General features: G+C 35.5%; 1 protein-coding gene across 1 annotated transcript; it reads right to left on the bottom strand.

Annotated features, from left to right (window-relative positions):
• Positions 1-3,499: 3,499 nt before the first annotated feature.
• On the bottom strand, positions 3,500-17,836 carry LOC132563885 (uncharacterized). The gene is made up of 8 exons (XM_060228645.1): positions 17,545-17,836; positions 15,249-15,482; positions 13,230-13,363; positions 12,505-12,836; positions 8,116-9,070; positions 7,732-7,762; positions 7,016-7,336; positions 3,500-5,910 (listed from the first exon to the last, which is right to left on the bottom strand). Exons 1-8 carry the CDS (start codon positions 17,816-17,818, stop codon positions 5,624-5,626), a joined length of 2,568 nt encoding a protein of 855 aa, XP_060084628.1. The 5' UTR covers positions 17,819-17,836; the 3' UTR covers positions 3,500-5,623.
• Between the last annotated feature and the right edge of the window lie 206 nt (positions 17,837-18,042).

The raw sequence follows: 18,042 nt of genomic DNA, 5'->3' as shown, positions 1-18,042 counted from the left end.
TTGTGATTCTTAAATGTGATGCTGTTGTGTTTAACCAGTCATTATCATTAAAAAGGAAAAATTATCCCCATTTTTTCGCCCTTAGTTATTGAGAGTTTAAGGCGGTTTAACAAGACATAATATGATTTTTATTTTTGTTTTTGTGTTTTTGACAGGCCATGGTAGTACGAATAATATTTATGCTCCGCGATGTCGTAATTATGTAATCATTCTTGCTGAGACTGTTCTAATAAAAAAAAATCTTTGGAATTATTTCATATTTTGCAATAAAATCGTCATAAGAAAGTGTTGTGTTTATAGTATTGAAGAAGTCCTCTATTTGATATATAAAAAGAAAATGGAAACCTTCCTTTTAATCGACATTCTGATCTCCCAGAGTTACTGCCCTTCGTTTCATCTTGTCACTATGGATGTTATAGTAATAAGCTTGATAGCAGGTAGGGGACGAGAATGACCACCTATAGCTATCCTATTATTGTGCAATATACATCTGTAGGTACTTGCAGAATTCCTAAGCAGTACAAATGCTTAAGAATAATTAAATTAAAACAAATTCATCCACAGCCTTCATCCAAATAATTCACCTGTAAGTCAGTTTCTAGACGAAACAGATTTCTCGCCAAATCGGGACCTTTCGGTTGCTTCTGTGGAAGGGGCGATGTGTTTCATGCTCATGGAAAGCGACGAAAGTTTCCTACGGAGCCTTAAAGCAGACATCACGTACACCGGAGATCAGACTTGCTTATATCTTTAACTGTTAATAAACTTGTATTGTTTTTACATTTTGAATTGGTTTTCGCAACATTTGTTTAAAAAAAGTGTTATCAAATCCTAAAGCCTATCTATAATCATATCGTACGCTTTTATCCTATATTTATCTGTTTCCCATCCACACTAGAGAATCATATATATTACCAAAATTAATCTAACGATTGCCTGTCAAAACGAACACTTCTTAATCATAATTCTAGTACAGGGGTCTATTCAGAATATTACCTTATCATTGGAGACTACTAGCTAACTGTATCTGTTAAATGAACCATAGAAATATGTTCATCGTGGTTAGTTAGTTATAGAACGTCATTCATATGCCTCAGCAACTGCAGGTCGTTCGACCTTGTATAATGATGTAGAACTGGTACCGGCTCATGTCATGCTTAGCTGTCCTGTTCGGACTCCATATCCTGAAACTTATGTTTCATGGAGCCTGTCAGACTAAAACATGTTGTTAACAATATCTGAATACTAATGTTTACATTTTGCAGGAAGATTCCGGTGATCTGGACGTGAAACTTACCATGGTGACTTTTTGCTTAACTTTCAAGTACAATGACGATATTTACACTGCAACAGCTGAATATTGCCTCTAACTAAACTGCCAAAACAGCAAATTATATCGTGATTTTCCCTAGAATATATGCTTAGAAAGGTATTAAAACATCGTTGCCTGCAGCAGTGTTTCCTGTGGGTTAGGGCATGTATAGTACCCTATAGCTAATGAAGGGAACCAACGAAGAGAAAAATATCTTTGATCACATATAAGTTACCAACAAAGAAAGCAACTTAGAATACAACATACTTAATCTACACACTTTTCGCTCACTGTGAATGCGAAATAAGACTGGCGGTCTCCTCGATGTAACGATGTCTGAAATCCAAGACTGGAATCAAGTAAAAATGTTGTGTATTCAATGTATTAAATTCAGATGACTTTTTTGGTTACATATATAAGTATACAAACTCCGAAACGTAGGTCGAGTATTCGGTCTTCTTTTCATGTAGTGCTTCATTCAAATCATATATCTGCCTTAGTTGTTCGAATTACCGAAATAGGAAAGGGACAATATTCCAATGAATATATCTGGTTGTTGGTCGGTAAATTTGTAAAATAATGCATTGTTGCCACAGGAAGAATTTGCACATACATCTGTCTCACCAGGCTGGGAGACAATAACATGCAGTGGCGGTAGCCGACAAGTTCCTGATAGGGCTTGGATCACCCTGCCGGTATATAGCTTGAGTCAAAGATCCACCTGATGGCTGGAAAGGCCAATTAAGGTATAACGTAACCAGTTATTTCTACGCAGAAAATTAAAGGACACATATTAAGCGTCATCTGTTAATGAATGGTTGCTCTTCCGATGTGACACTGCGCAGTGGGAAGCGTAAACTTGAATAGACTCATTATACATTTTAATATCAATGCATTCCATTCCAAATGGTACCTTAATAGAACGCCAAACACACGTGTAAATAATCAAACATGTCACTCTATGGATTAAAACATGGCAAATATCTTGACATAATGTCCATCAAAAGAATCAGCTTATGCAAATGCTTGCATTAACAGCAGAGGTCACCTTCAGTTAGATATGAAAAGGAGGGAAGAAACGACGAGTGGTCGCCACACATAGATAACGCACTTGATGATAGGACTGGCCTGCATTAGATTATTTCAAAGTTTTCGAGGGTGTCAGTTCATATCTTATTTTGATAACTTAACACATTTTTTCTACTAAGCGAATTGAAATACATTTTAAGCACTGTCCTTTCAAGTATGGTGGAGTTAAAGATGTGCGAACAGTAAATCAGATGTGTTCCTAGTTGATATTATTATAAAGGACACGACAAAAAGACCGACATGACATCTTTCCATCAAGCTGTATGATAAGCGTGATGACTTCAATTTCCCTATTGTGAATTTTCCCTGCATTACCAATCTATAGTGCTGACGTTGCTTAAGTTATTTCGATGTTCAAGGGCCTGTTCCCAATATCAATATTTTTGTGAAAAATGTCAACTGACAACAGATCAGTGGAAGTTATGGGGAAGTTTTGCGGGCGTCGCAGTGATCGCATTGGGAAATATTGTGGGATATGAAGCTGGACGTGTTTGATACTCATTAGTTTGCCTCCGTTGTGTTACACCTTGTTGTCTTTTGAGAACGTGAAATTGCTTACTTGCATTGACCAAGTTGGCGGGTGTCGTGAATGAAGCAAAAGACGCGTACTGGGCCTGAACACCTGGTCTTATTCTCCTTGTACTTTTTCAGGTGTTTCCGTAACTCTTTTGTTCATATTTTGCCCTAGTTTTATTGAATATGGGTTTGGATTATGATTATGTTCACGTGTTAGTATTTTCTCCTTGTTTCTTTGTAATCATTTCGAAGAATGTAATGTCCATTTGATTATAATGAAGTACACAACTATTCGATTGTAAAAAGTATGTTAGTTTACAAAAAGGTGTGCAGCGATTATATGAAATATCTTAAAAAGCCAAGTCAATGTATTAAAATCAAGTCGTTGTATGGGGGCAATCGTTACTATAACGCGTATATTCTGTGTGTCGTCATATTCAATTTTCCGTTGGGATGATTGATATGTTGATATACAGGTAATTAAAATTGAAGACGATGTTATATTCTTTATGTTGTATTGTGACGTATTTGAAATGTAAATAAGTCGGTGATGTAATTAATAAAGAAAAATAAATTTCATAATTTCTGGATATATGCTCTTTTATTTATAATATAGATAAATAAGTACATATTTTTATCGTACACTCGGCGGTTCGTTTATGATAACAGCGGTTATTTTACCTTTGTTTATTCGTTGAACAACATCAATATACATCTCATAATAACAATTCTTTATATATTGTATGTCCAAAAATTGCTAAAAATCTTTAATGAATGGACACATAATCCTTATCAAGCAAAAAAGTTGAAGATGGCTATACTACGATATCAAATGTCTGTTTTTTTCTCACTTTCTTTTATTTTTAAGGAGTTTATATACAATATTATTTAGAATAAAGATAACGACACACTTCCATAGCAAAAATAGTATATAAGTCACGAAATTAAAACATGGTACAAAATAATGCATAAGCACGCATGACCAGGAAAGCTTTTACGGTAGTTTAACTTTTTATCATTTCGCCGCGTTGCACAATGAGTGAAACGTAAAGGTGCTCTAGTTTAAAGGTGTAGATAAAACATTTGGTTATCTATTTGGAGGTGAATTCAATACAGGTCAAAATCAAACCATTGCATGCGAAGATGAAAAAAAAAACCTTGTCGAATGTTCCCTTTTCTTCAGAACAGGACATGATAAAAGTTTAAAGATCAAGATAAAGGAAAATAAAGCAAAGTCAAATAGACATACGATAGTCATCACGTCTAATTGGTCAATTCAGTTACTTATCTTTAACATAAGCTCTATACTACAGGTGATACAAGGTTAAACAGTAATGTTTTTGTATTAATGATATCAATAAAATATAAGGTAATTATGTAAAACTTCCAACATCCTACTTATACATAGCGTTAAAAATAGAACTCACAATTTGACGGAGAGGAAAGTATTTTTTTTAAGTTTTAAAATGTATGCCTTACGTTATACTTATCAGATATTTTATTTTTAAGGTTTTAACACTGACTAAAATCTCAATTTTTGTAAACGCTGATGCTGATTAAAACAAACTTGTATAAACGCTTTGTAAACGTGTTCAAACCCTTTCAATTTTCATTGTAGGAAACTTACTGCATATAAGGGAAAAGTGTTGTCCCCTTGTTTAGGCTGTACCGATGTAGATAATTACTTATTAAACTTACCCATTAAGAAGGCAATAGCTCTATTACTTTAAACGTTTTTATCTTGCAATATACTTCCATCTCTCTCGTGGATATGTTAACTTTACTGATCAAGTTATCACATTGGTAATGTATAATGAACAATCAACATAATTACATTCAGATAATCAATGATCATCACAGTATCAACATCGAAATAATACAGAGCCGTCTTCGTTTTACAGAACACATGCAAGCTATTGATATTCTTTTTATCGTAAGACTGTTGTCACTTAGAAGTTTTAAAATCTATCACGAAATCCAATTGCCAATATATCCAATATATCTTTACGACGTTCAGACATTTTTACTCGTTCGGCAGTGTATCATATATATATATATATGATTGCCCCTTTAATCACTGATGTAAATATTACTATAACGAACGTTGACAACATGCTAGTAAAGTATACATGTGGATAAATTCGACATTCTGTATGTATCATTCTGGGTTACTTATTGACAATCAAATCTTTACAAGCATCTACATGCATGTATCATGCCAGTGATATCTGAGAACCTAATCACTAGGGACTTCTATGTAACGACAAAATGTACAAATAGTTAGAACAAAAGTAAATAGCGGACATGAGTGACAACTGAAAATACAAAACATATCTCATCGACTTCTTAGGTATTAGTGATATAAAAGAAATAAATGTTGATTTATCGATATCGAAATTTCAAGGTATATCTTTTTACAAAACATACATAGAATCACTTGCATAAAATTCGTTAAGAGTTGGATTCGTCCAATGACTCAATAATGATATCTAAAAGTCCTACGGTCAAATATCCTGATAGATCAATTCATTACCGAAATTAGGAAGATGTTAAATGATATTTCATAATGAAAAAGGTTAATCTAAAATGTATAAGGACATTAATGTAAGGAAAAATAACACGGGGTTTAAATTTTTAACGTTTTGTGTTACATAATTGCATATTTGACTAAACGTCTTTGTTTAGAATCTTCATTCCCTGACACATTCACTCATTCCAGATACGTGCTGTTGTATGCCAGTCCATCTGACACCTTCTCATAGCCGTTAACAACCTGCCTATAGTAGCCTCCCCTTGGAATGTCTTCTTCCAGCACTGCAAAAGAGCTGTCATCATTTCCTTAAAGTTGTGAGAATGACAATATATTTCTTGCCCTATGGCCGGAGGTGACAATCCGATCTCCAAGCAGAGGTTGTAGAATGCCGTGTCGATGTTGCTGATGATGAGTTGGATTTCAGAATCATTTGGAACTCTATCCGAAACCTCTCTAGGAACTACATAAATCAGAAATACAAGACACTAAAGCAAACAGATGAAAAAATTGAACAAGATATGTGACATAACTTAAGGCAAGATGGAAAAAGTGACACATAAGATGAAACTACTTACAAATATATAAGATATTGATAAAATATAAAAAAAAAAACATTTAGAAAATGTGGAAATCAATAAAAAAAGAAATGAGGATATTGAAACATATTCTCTGAAATAAGTGTTCTCATATTTCTCCACATATTTTTGCATCCGAATTTATTATGTACATCGCTTATTTATCGTTTTGCTCACTTCTTGACTGAAGTTGACAAAGTTTCAAAACATGCATTCGTGAAAATAGTGAAGATTATACTTAAATAAGTTAGAACAACAGTTCGACATTGTTAATCGATGGCAAAACGTTCTATCCTGTGGACGTGTGGGAAAGCATAATTAAGTGTATAGGACAGTTACATGTTTTGGCATATCTTATTTACTTTCGCTTTGATTTTTTTCATCAAGTACTTTTAGAATGTCAAGCATGATGACGTAGTAAGATCAAATTGATATTTATATATACTATACATTTAAGTTTGGATCTATATTAACAATACTGAATGATAGGTATGATGAAATCAAATGTTGATCCGAATTTTCTAACCAGAGGACTGTTTGATTTCACATTTGCAGATATGGGCTGTAGTGCTTTGTGAATATGCTGAATTCAGTGTATCATCGCAACAACAATATAATGACGACACCAAATTCAGCTAACGTTTAGAATCATTTTTAGTGTTTGAAATGGTCGAAGCTACCCCTCATTGAATGTACGACTGCTTAATGTAGCAGCGAATTAGAATTGTCATGACATAGTCGAAAATCAATGAGGGAAACTCATATCATACTAATTTTGCTTATGATAAGAACATTTATATAATAATATTATGTTCATGATATGAAGATTTAATGAACAGAAGCTAAACAAATCGTAAACTGACTTAAAATGATGAGTTTTGCTTCACTTCAACATATACCTGTTCCTGATCTCTTACATATAAAGCAAACAGTAAATAAGATAATATTTAATAACCACAAAGTGAACCATAAAAAATTATATCTTATTACCTTCGCCTTGTGGTCCTAGTTCTGTTTCCACTGTTTCAACAATCCGATCAGTTGCCATGTCATGTTCCTTCATAGCCAGGACGATGTGATGGAATGTCTGATTCGGGTAGATGTTTGTCCACTTCAGAAACAACTTGGTGATCAGAGTAACTGGCGCTAATCCTGATGAGTCAAGTTTCATGCGTCCGATTTCTGGGTAAGGAACTCCAAGCTCAACAAACAGCAGCTCATAAGAAGACGCGCTTACTATATAGGACAAGCGACCAAGTTCTCGCGCGGTTGGCCTTCTGTTTGGAAATGTCGTGTCACCATTCGTCGTTTCTAAAACATATCGATAACAAAAAAAAAAAAAAAAAAAATTCCCAGTTACAGCTTAGATGAAAATAAAATATGGACTAATTTGTGATCTTAAAATATATATTTTTTGGTGAAGTTGTGGACAGAACTAAATAGCTCTTAGCGGAGCGAAATAAAATTGAGAATAATTGATCTTACGCTGCTATTGAGTCATTAACCTGACGTCTCAGTGAATATAAATATATAATATCATAAATATCAATGTTTTCACATAGATATCTATGCAAAGAAACCACAATTTGTCCATGTATGTTGAAATAAACCAACAAAGAAAGTTTTTGTTAAGCAACAACTTTCTTAGTATTTAAATACGCTATTTAGTTATATATATATATATATATATATATATAAACACTCACCAATGTTTGACCCTTTCGCTTGAACGGAATCCTAAAACAAATATAGAACCATATATATTCACTTAAATCTTCAACAATATATCGTTCATTTGCGTAGTGTTGTTGTAGAGAAAACATCAATAAAATAAAGACCTAATTTGATCTGATACTTTACACCTCGAACTCATCTTGATAAGACACAAATACTCCTTAAAAATATTGGACAAGAATATTTTGATTTTTATAATAAGTAATAAAATAAAATTTCATTGTCGGAAATGATGACGAAACCATCCAGAAAGTGTCTGGTTGAACAGGCAGTCAGACAGACAACTAGGTAGCCAGACAGACAGACAGCCAGCCAGCAAGACAGACAGAGAGACATACATACAGACAGACAGTTACCTGTGTTATGTTCCAAAATGAGGTGTCTGTTTTCGACAGTATGTGCCGTTTTTGACAATCTTCCCCTTTACAGGGTACGCCCATCTTTGAGTTGATGACGCCGTACCGGTGTACAGGGGTGTCGTATGGACTCAGATAGAAGTTACAGTGTAGTTGATGTGTATACTGAAAGTGTTGCTGGTTACTCATTTCCAAGGCGTCACGAATAATTTCTTCTATTGAGAGTCTGACTTGTTTTCCACTATCTGCGGGGAAATGGGCTTCCGTTGGACTGAATACAGTCACAACAATTGTGGACCTCTCTGGATGCATGGAAATGATAAATCTACAGATGTCGTTGACCTCAAAACACCCAAAACCTCTATAAAGACACACGTGTTCAAGTCTCGGCCTCGTCTGGTCTATTTCAGTCGTAGTTTGGAGGCTTCGTGTTGACAGTGATGTTGGAGTGTACATTCTAAGGATGTGGGCGAAGATTCTGTGAAACAACTCGTCAGGTACGTATACATCGGTGAATACGAAGCATAACGCTTTAGAAATGGCGCGAAGACTGCGCTTCAGGCTGGTGACTTCACTGGTTATCACATCGATGTTTTGCAGCTCCATCAGTTTGCTGGGGATCGTATACGTCTCACTGAACTGTTTAGTTGCGGATCCTGACGACGTCACCATTTTCACTATCAATCCAAATTTTTCCATCAGCGCCAAAAGAACGGATTGATATGGAATGAAAGCACGATTCTTTGTCAGCTTCAGAAGACCTTCAATTAATTTCTGAGTCAATTCGCCCTTTGTTGTGTACAGCTCCAGGTCTCGGGTCATCAGGAGGTCGCCAATCGGGAGAAACTGGTCATCGGTAAGAAAGATACTGAAGAAGTCAGCAAGCCACTGGGGGTCGGTGATAATGTAATCAAACTCCCGAAAATAAATCACAGACCTGGTGCAGTGAAGGTATCTAAGAAGAAATATAGAAATGGTAGTTCAAAGGTTAACCACGCATCCCGTGCAGTGAAATAACAAAGTTATAAAGTATTCGCTAAATAACTTATTTTTCTGTGAGAGAGAAAGTTGGGTACGAAAAAATTTGATTGCTTTACGTGACATACTGATACAAAACTTACTATAAATATCTAATGTATTTTACACATTTATAATAATTAAATAAAAACAATAACTGATGCCTTAGTATACAACTTGTAATCGGTGTTCATCTTGATTAAGTTAGATAATATGACTACGTGGGGACACTGTGCACGGTTTATATAATATATATATAATAATAATAAGTGTCTGTTCCCTATGGCTGATCACTCATGGCACTCTGTAAACAAAACAATGATGCTGTATTAGCTGTGTCTAATGATGTTACTGTGTGAGCTGTGTTTAATGATATACTGTGTTAGCGGTGTCTGATAATGATACTGTGTGAGTTGTGTCTGATGGTCATACTGTGTGAACTATGTCTGATTATATATTGTGTGAGATGTGTTTAATGATATCAATGTGTGAGCCGTGTCTGATAATACTGTGATAGCTGTGTCTGATAATGATACTGTGTTAGCTCTGTCAGATGATGATACTGTGTTAGCTGTGTGTGATGATGATACTGTGTTAGCTGTGTCTGATGATGATACTGTGTTAGCTGTGTGTGATGATGATACTGTGTTAGCTGTGTGTAATGATGATACTGTGTTAGCTGTGTCTGATAATGATACGGTGTTAGCTTTGTCTGATAATGATACTGTGTTAGCTGTCTGTGATGATGATACTGTGTCAACAGTGTGTGATGATGATACTGTGTCAACAGTGTGTGATGATGATACTGTGTTAGCTGTGTATGATGATACAGTGTGTTAGCTGTGTGTGATGATGATACTGTGTTAGCGGTGTATGATGATGACAGTGTGTTAGCTGTGTGATGATGATACGGTGTTAGTTGTGTGTGTGATGATGCTACTGTGTTAGCTGTGTCTGATGATGATACTGTGTTAGCTATGTGTGATGATGATACTGTGTTAGCTGTGTGTGATGATGTGTTATACTGTGTGCTGTGTGTGATGATGTGTGATACTGTGTTAGCTGTGTGTGTGAATGATGATACTGTGTTAGCTGTGTGTGATGATGATGTGTGTTAGCTGTGTGTGATGTGTTAGCTGATACTGTGTTAGCTGTGTGTGATGATGATACTGTGTTAGCTGTGTGTGGTGATGACACTGTGTGACTGTGTTAGCTGTGTGTGATGATGATACTGTGTCAACAGTGTGTGATGATGATACTGTGTTAACTTTGTCTATTAATGATACTGTGTTAGATGTGTCTGATGATGATACTGTGTTAGCTGTGTGTGATGATGATACTGTGTTAGAGTGATGATGATACTGTGTGTGTGATGATGATACTGTGTTAGATGTGTGTGATTATGATACTGTGTTAGCTGTGTGTGATGATGATACTGTGTTATGTGTGTGTGAGCATATTACTGTGTGACACACACATGTGTTAGCTGTGTGTGATGTGTTAGTGTGTGTGATGATACTGTGTGTGTGTGTGTGTGATGTGTGATGATGTGTTATGATGATAGTGTGTTAGCTGTGTGTGATGATAATACTGTGTGAGTTGTGAGCTGTGTTTGATGATTGTAATGTGTGACCCGTTTCTGATGATGATACTGTGTTAGCTGTGTTAGCTGTGTGATGATGATACTGTGTTAGCTGTGTGTAATGATGATACTGTGTTAGCTGTGTCTGATAATGATACTGTGTTAGCCGTGTGTGATGATGTTACTGTGTTAGCTGTATATTATATGATACTGTGGTAGCTGCGTGTGGTGATGATACTGTGTTAGCAATGTGTGGTGATGATACTGTGCTAGCTGTGTGTGATGATGATACTGTGTTAGCTGTGTGTGATGATGATACTGTGTGTGATGATGATGTGTGACCTGTGTGTTAGAGTGTGTGTGATGATATGTGTTAGCTGTGTGATACACTGTGTGTTGTAGTGTGTGTGTGATGATGATACTGTGTTAGCTGTGTGTGATGATGATACTGTGTTAGCTGTGTGTGATGATGATACTGTGTTAGCTGTGTGTGATGATGATACTGTGTTAGCTGTGTGTGATGATGATACTGTGTTAGCTGTGTGTGATGATGATACTGTGTTAGCTGTGTGTGATGATGATACTGTGTTAGCTGTGTGTGATGATGATACTGTGTTAGCTGTGTGTGATGATGATACTGTGTTAGCTGTGTGTGATGATGATACTGTGTTAGCTGTGTGTGATGATGATACTGTGTTAGCTGTGTGTGATGATGATACTGTGTTAGTGTTGAGATACTGTGTTAGTGATGATGATACTGTGTTAGCTGTGTGTGGTGATGATACTGTGTTAGCTGTGTGTGATGAGATAGTGTGTAATGCTGTGTGTGATGATGATACTGTGTTAGGTGTGATTGATAATATTAATGTGTAAGTGATGTGTGTGATGATGTTAGCTGTGACTGTTGATACTGTGTGATCTGTATCTGATGATCATACTGTGTGAGCTTTATGTGATAGTGTGTAAGCTGTATGTGATGGTGATATTGTGTAAGGTGGGATTGATAATATTAATGTGTTAGCCGTTTCCGATGAGCTGTGTCGGATTATATATTGTGTGAGATATGTGATGATGATACTGTGTGAGCTGTGTCTGATGATACTTTGTGATTTGCGTCTGATCATGATGCTATTTCAATTATGTCTGATGATGATGCTTATGTCTGATGATGATGCTGTGTGAATACTAAATGTCGTTGGTGGTTTTGACTGCTACTTGCAAGCTTTGTTTTGTAAGCTGTCATGACACACACACACACATATATATATGTGTATAAGATTATATATTTTATCCGTTATTGTAGATGTATTTTAATGCCGAATCATGTATCACATCTAACATATGAATATTGAATGGAATGACACATTTCAGATCAAATTTAGGTGAAATAGGATTCGTGTTGAAGTTGTCGAGATATCATGCTGAAGTAAAAATAAAGTCGCGAAGAAACAACTCAAGCTTTCTATTGCGAGATGCGTTTAAATACTTTTACGTAATAAACCAACGGAGACAAGTAATCAATTGACTGAATAAATATTCACTTATGTCCTAGACAGTAAACGACTATAACATAGATAATAATATCTGTATATCTGTAAAATTCTTAACAGAGATAAAATAACATGCAAAAATAAATATATATGTTCATCTCATATATTTCAATATACGGAGAATACATGATACAGCCATTTGGCAACGGAATTTTGATTTCAAGGCCTTCAGATTTCCAATATCAATATATGAGACACATTTGCTATATATTTATTATCTATTGATGCACACAAACTTACTCCAGGGCAAGTTTGATCTCATCCACACCGGACAATTTTACTAAAGATGATTCGTTCATCTTGATAACCTCCGCTAACGTGAGTATCCTCGTTCCGCTTTCTCTTGCTTTCAATAAATCCATTTCGAGTCGTAGCCACGTGACTGGCAGTTGTCTGTCCCACTGATCCTGATGAACAGCTGCCTCTTTGATGTAACCTCTCAGTAAATTTAGGTCTTCAGCTTTATTGTCGAGACTGTTGTCGACTGTACAGAACCTGACAAAACGGTGTGCAGAGAGTTCGGGAAATTTTGAGATGCTTAAATGTATGTTCCTGAGCTGTTTGTCGTAGTCCTGAAACAAAAATAAAACAGCATCTTCATAATATTCATGATAAGCCTGATCACTTCGCCATTTTGAAAAGTTTGCAATTTCTTTTTTTTCCCTATATATATATATATATTTAAAGAAAAGCTAAGTTATAGACTTTATTTTTTACAATAATATTTAGAAGCAAGGTATGCCACCAGCTACATCTGCAATCACCATTGTTTGAGGAAAAACGAGAACGCTAGCACTGTGCCACTCGAACCGTCAACATAATTAAGGGCACCATTTTTGAGAAACAAAAACGTTACTAGCATCCTTATTAATCGTCATTATAAGAAAGTCAAAGTTGTTTCAAATATCCAAATTATAGGCGGGTTATTATCATTTTCACTTATACTGGGAATTTTCATTACGCACCTTGTTGTTTTTCTTCAACTTATCAAGAAATGTGCCGACGAAAATGATTGGAGGAGCATGCGATCTTGTTTCATGCGCATCCAGTTCGACTGCGGAAAACGTGCCAATCATTCTTATCCATTTTTTCAGCCGGACTATCAAACCAATAAACAATCATTACAGGTGAAAAATAAGACAAAAAAGGATTTCTTGTGTGAAACCTTTACGGGATAGCACTATCAGTTTAAGAAAGTTGTTGATGAGATCAACGCATTAAACTTTTATGGAATATTTAGCTAAATACTCAATTTAAAAGTGCCCGACCAACAAAGCCAAAAGAAGTCGTTTAATAGTTTAAACAAATATGATCCCTGTGACCTTGAATTTACGTCTAGGTCATTTATGTTCGCAAACATTGTCAAGTTTTAACTAGAAACATACCAGTCAGATACCATGCCTCAAGACCTTTCAGTTCATGAGTAGAAGTCGTTTAAAGGTTTTAATACATTTGATCCCTCTTGAACATGGCTAATTTCTTTACGCAGAGTTTGTCAATCTTCACCCATTGCTTATTACAAGATTTGTCAGTCTTTATCCTAGGAACATACCCGCCAAGTATAAAAAATTCTGGTCCATTGGTCATTGAGAAGGTGTTTAAAGGACAGACGGACGGACCGAAGACGGACGACCGAAACCTCGCTAAGGCATAAACTTATTTGCCCTTTGGGCCAGGTGAGCCAAAATCATTGTAAGTGCTCTAGTGAATTTCAGGGTTATTAGGTTAAAGTTAATGTTACTGTAATTTTTTCGTCATTGTCAGAGCACCAATGGCTTCAACCCTGAGCGATTATCATCAAACGCCACTTATTTGAAACGTTTCTTAGCTTGCGGGGCACGAGATGGGACATGGTTTGCTTTCATGATCCTCAGGTTGCTTTTTTCCTTCAGTTCTTTTTCATAACGTTAAAATAAAATAGAAATGGTGATACATTACGTTAGTAGGAATTCTATTTTTCGCACAAATTAACCATCACTCTGTTATTTTCCGTTTTAACGTGTTCATATATAACGTTATTATAAAAGGTAGATATTGAATTACAAGAAATGACCTTAATTGCTTTCAGCAATGATAGACTATTTTACGGCAAATCTTCGTATTGTTTCATCACATGTTCTAGTTATGTCTAGCTTTGGTAAATAGTTGTTTCCCATATTTAACTAGGACAGCAATAAGCTGGCCATAGAATAGAAGTTCTTATAACACAACCAGTAGATTATGACGTTTCGATGACTACACGGTCACCTTGATCAGACAAACAACCAGTGTGGTCCAGATGGCTTCCTTAACCAACCGTCTGAAAACGTTGTTTTCATTGTCGACTATTTTGTAATTTTCCCTGTCAATGGTATGATTTTGCTATGTGGAATGACTGTAAGTGCAGATTTGATCTGAGACTGTAAATGTTTTCGCTCTAACCTAGTGATTTTCCGCCCTCTTGGGATTCCGCGTCTTTGTGTTGTTAAATGAGTCGGACCCCGAATCATCTGCCTGTTTCTCCGATATATGATTTTGTATAACAGCACATTGTCACCACCTGGCGTATTGTTTTGTCTATATAATCTGCTTACCATCACGTCACACTATTTTCGCCTTTAGTGTACATAGGATTATAATGCAGCAGAAAAAGTTGGTCGAATCCGTACCGTCTCGTACACTAAGTACGTCAGTGCAAGTACGCTCCACACTGGTCATCTGTCTGATGAAGGTGACCGTGTAGTCATCGAAATGTCACACTCTAATTTCCTACTGGTTTTGTTAACATTTGAAAAAAATGCAAGATATACATGGCATATGAGTTTTTTCATGTGGAGTCACCTTTCAGGTGATTAGTTTGCTTAATAAAATTATGTAACATTGATTGACAAATCATGTCATTAATTACATGGCCTATTCACTCAAATATTTCTGAAATCGTTTTTTTCCAGCAACAAACTAGCAGATTTAACTTTACCATTAAAAAACAATGTTCAGTTACTTGCCTGTTTCCAGGTTTTCTTCAAGGAAGTCGGTCAATCGGAAGACTAGAAGGTACACGCCGTGCGAAGAAATGAAGACGCTGTGTGAAGCCTGGAACGACATGTGTCCACCCATATCCCACAGAGACAGGAACGCTTCGTCAGAGTTGGAAACATCTGCGTTCATGATTATGTCAGTTTCCTCACAATATTGTTCGTCAGATAGTGGTGGCAAACGTTCTGTGCTTTCTCCAGCTACTAATAAAGTATATAAGTTATCTGTAACCAACATAGCGAATTTGCTCCACCTTTTTACTGCATTAGTTCTTTTTGTATGCTTCACTAGATGAATGTACTATATATTACATTGTATTTACCCAACTCATATCTGTTTATGTAATTGAAACATTTTAGTTTTTATCACTTAATTGGTCTGGTATTCAGTGCGTTCGCCCATATAATAGTTTTGCATATAATGTGGCCATTGATGTTATGATAAGAACTGTCGACGCCACGACAAATGCCTACTTCTGTTTGAGTTGATCGTCCATTATTCTACTTAAAACCTGTCAAAATGTAACATTTAGTGATAAAAAGTATATTTAGTTTTGTTGCCATACCTTTTAGACCTTGACGGACTTTAAAACTAATTAGAAATAATATATCTAAAAAATCCCGAAAATAAGAAATATAAAGTAAATTACATATACATTTATTTACTAATGCACACGTTCGTGCCATGTATTTGTAAATATTTCTCAATATCTTATCCGTCATGTATTTTTGGTTCATAAAAGCATTGACTTTCTAGACTTGTTTCATGGATCACCTTAGCTAAACGAGGTCCATTCTCGGCCTCAATTGGTTTGCTTTTTATTGCTATACCATCCTCTCTCCAAGTTTTTTAAATTGTTACGGATTGGTATTTGGACTGACCTTTCGTCATAATATCAATATAATTTCAGATACAGAAGTATCTTAAGTTTAGTATACAATTTCAAAAAATCTTCTTAGGCAATATTCGTTAGTATGATTTAAGTGCATGAACTCTATTATTTTTCGTCTCCATTACTACCCCAAAGTCTTTTTACTTATACTTGCACTGACTCCTTTTGGACTTCATTATATTTATGAGTTGGATGCATGCACGCGAGCAAGACAGACAGAGATTATTGACCGCATAGCCATGACACTAATTAGTTTAATTCAATGTGAATTGAAAAGTCAAAGTCAGGTGAATGGTCAGATGCCACCTAATTCTAGTTTATCAGAAACTATTATCAGAGGTCACAGAGTTGTAAACTATTTAACACTTTTAAATAAACAATCTGTTAGGATAGAGGAAGAGAAAAATTACGAAACTCCGATGATTTCCAGTTCATTTCATGAAATTACAAGGTTACAAATACCTAAATTGAAATGACATGTTTGATGCGTATGCCCAGTTCTTTATTATCAAGCCGACAATTCTTAGAAGATCTATCAGCATCATTCTTCATACGATTTATAAATGTTAATCGTGTCTATGTCATTTAACCGTGTTTTCAAAAAATATGTGGATGGAAGCATACGATCAGAACAGAGATATATGTGCATCTGCACATTATTTAGCAGTCGGTGTTGGGAGAAAAGTAGCAACACCTATATGATTTTTTACAAAGCTATTCGAATATCCTTTATCTATTCACCTAATACTGGAAGACGTGTCTTTGTGATTCTGTTTTCCGAATAAACATTTGAAACCGCTGAAACAATTTGTAACGTAAAACACTAATTACTTTTAGTTAGGTTCGGTGTCTAAGACACAATGTAGTACAAATTGAAGGTTATATCAGAGGAACTGAATTATCCAATGCAGGAATGAATGAATAAGGTCAAACTTACTGATGATAGACCTGCTACTTTGCAATGTACCGTTTTTTATTAAGTAAAAGATGAATTCATTGTATCCAAGTCGTTATTATTTAGTTGAGTATACTATTAGATTTCGTTACTTTATTATTATGTTCTCTTCATTGTAATGCCAACTAAACCTCTTCGATAACTTATGAGACTATTTTGATGGGGTATTCATGCAGATATATTTCTAATTTTTTTTTCAATAAACTTGCGCCTGAACTTCATTATATGAAAGATATGTTTTTTTTTCAATTTAAATGTTTTCCTGACATTGGGATAGGAATGATGAGATTGCGTATATGCTTGGTTATTAGATATTTGTAGGAATGACATTCTAAAACTGAGCCAAGCGACCGTAGCTAAGTAATGTCAACAGACAGGAGTTGTATTGCTTTCATACTTTCAATCTACTGTATATTACCTTCTTTCGAAACAGTTTCACTGCCTTCGTCAGGGCTTAAAATCGCTGCTCCCAAACGACTTTTTACTACATCAGAAAGTATTCTATTATCATTATATTTCCACGTTCCAGAATCCAAGTCGACTGAGAAACAACAAGGACGCAACACAGCTCCAACAGTTGGTTGTCGTGACCCGAGATTGACAGTTTTTTCCTGAAGACGACGACATATGGTAGTTTTACCGACATCATCCTTGCCGGTTAAGACTACGCGTATGTGTCGATATTTTTCCATTCGTCCATTGTATAGTGTTAGGTATTCACGAACTACTCTCTGATCTGGAATATAAATAGATGAAATTAACAACACAGTTACACCTTACAGGTATCATAACAATTTCCTGCTAATCAAATTCAAAATTAGAAATTGAGCACATTTCAAAAAGTGTTTTTATATCCATACACGACTTGTATATCTCCAACTGGAGAGGCAGTAATATTATATACAAACAAAGGTAT

Source organism: Ylistrum balloti, unplaced genomic scaffold (genome assembly GCF_031769215.1).
Source record: "Ylistrum balloti isolate Yb309-2 unplaced genomic scaffold, AGI_CSIRO_Ybal_v1 Utg371894, whole genome shotgun sequence".
NCBI classification, from domain to species: Eukaryota; Metazoa; Mollusca; class Bivalvia; order Pectinida; family Pectinidae; genus Ylistrum; species Ylistrum balloti.
This window is presented reverse-complemented; position numbering and strand designations above follow the sequence as displayed.

Excerpts from the sequence above, each read along its gene's own strand:
- LOC132563885 (XM_060228645.1), bottom strand. The coding sequence starts at position 17,818 with ATGGAAAAATATCGACACATACGCGTAGTCTTAACCGGCAAGGATGAT. Across the intron at positions 15,483-17,544 it reads TGAAACTGTTTCGAAAGAAG|TAGCTGGAGAAAGCACAGAA; the intron begins GTAATATACAGT and ends ATACTTTATTAG. Across the intron at positions 7,337-7,731 it reads AGCGAAAGGGTCAAACATTG|AAACGACGAATGGTGACACG; the intron begins GTGAGTGTTTAT and ends GATATGTTTTAG.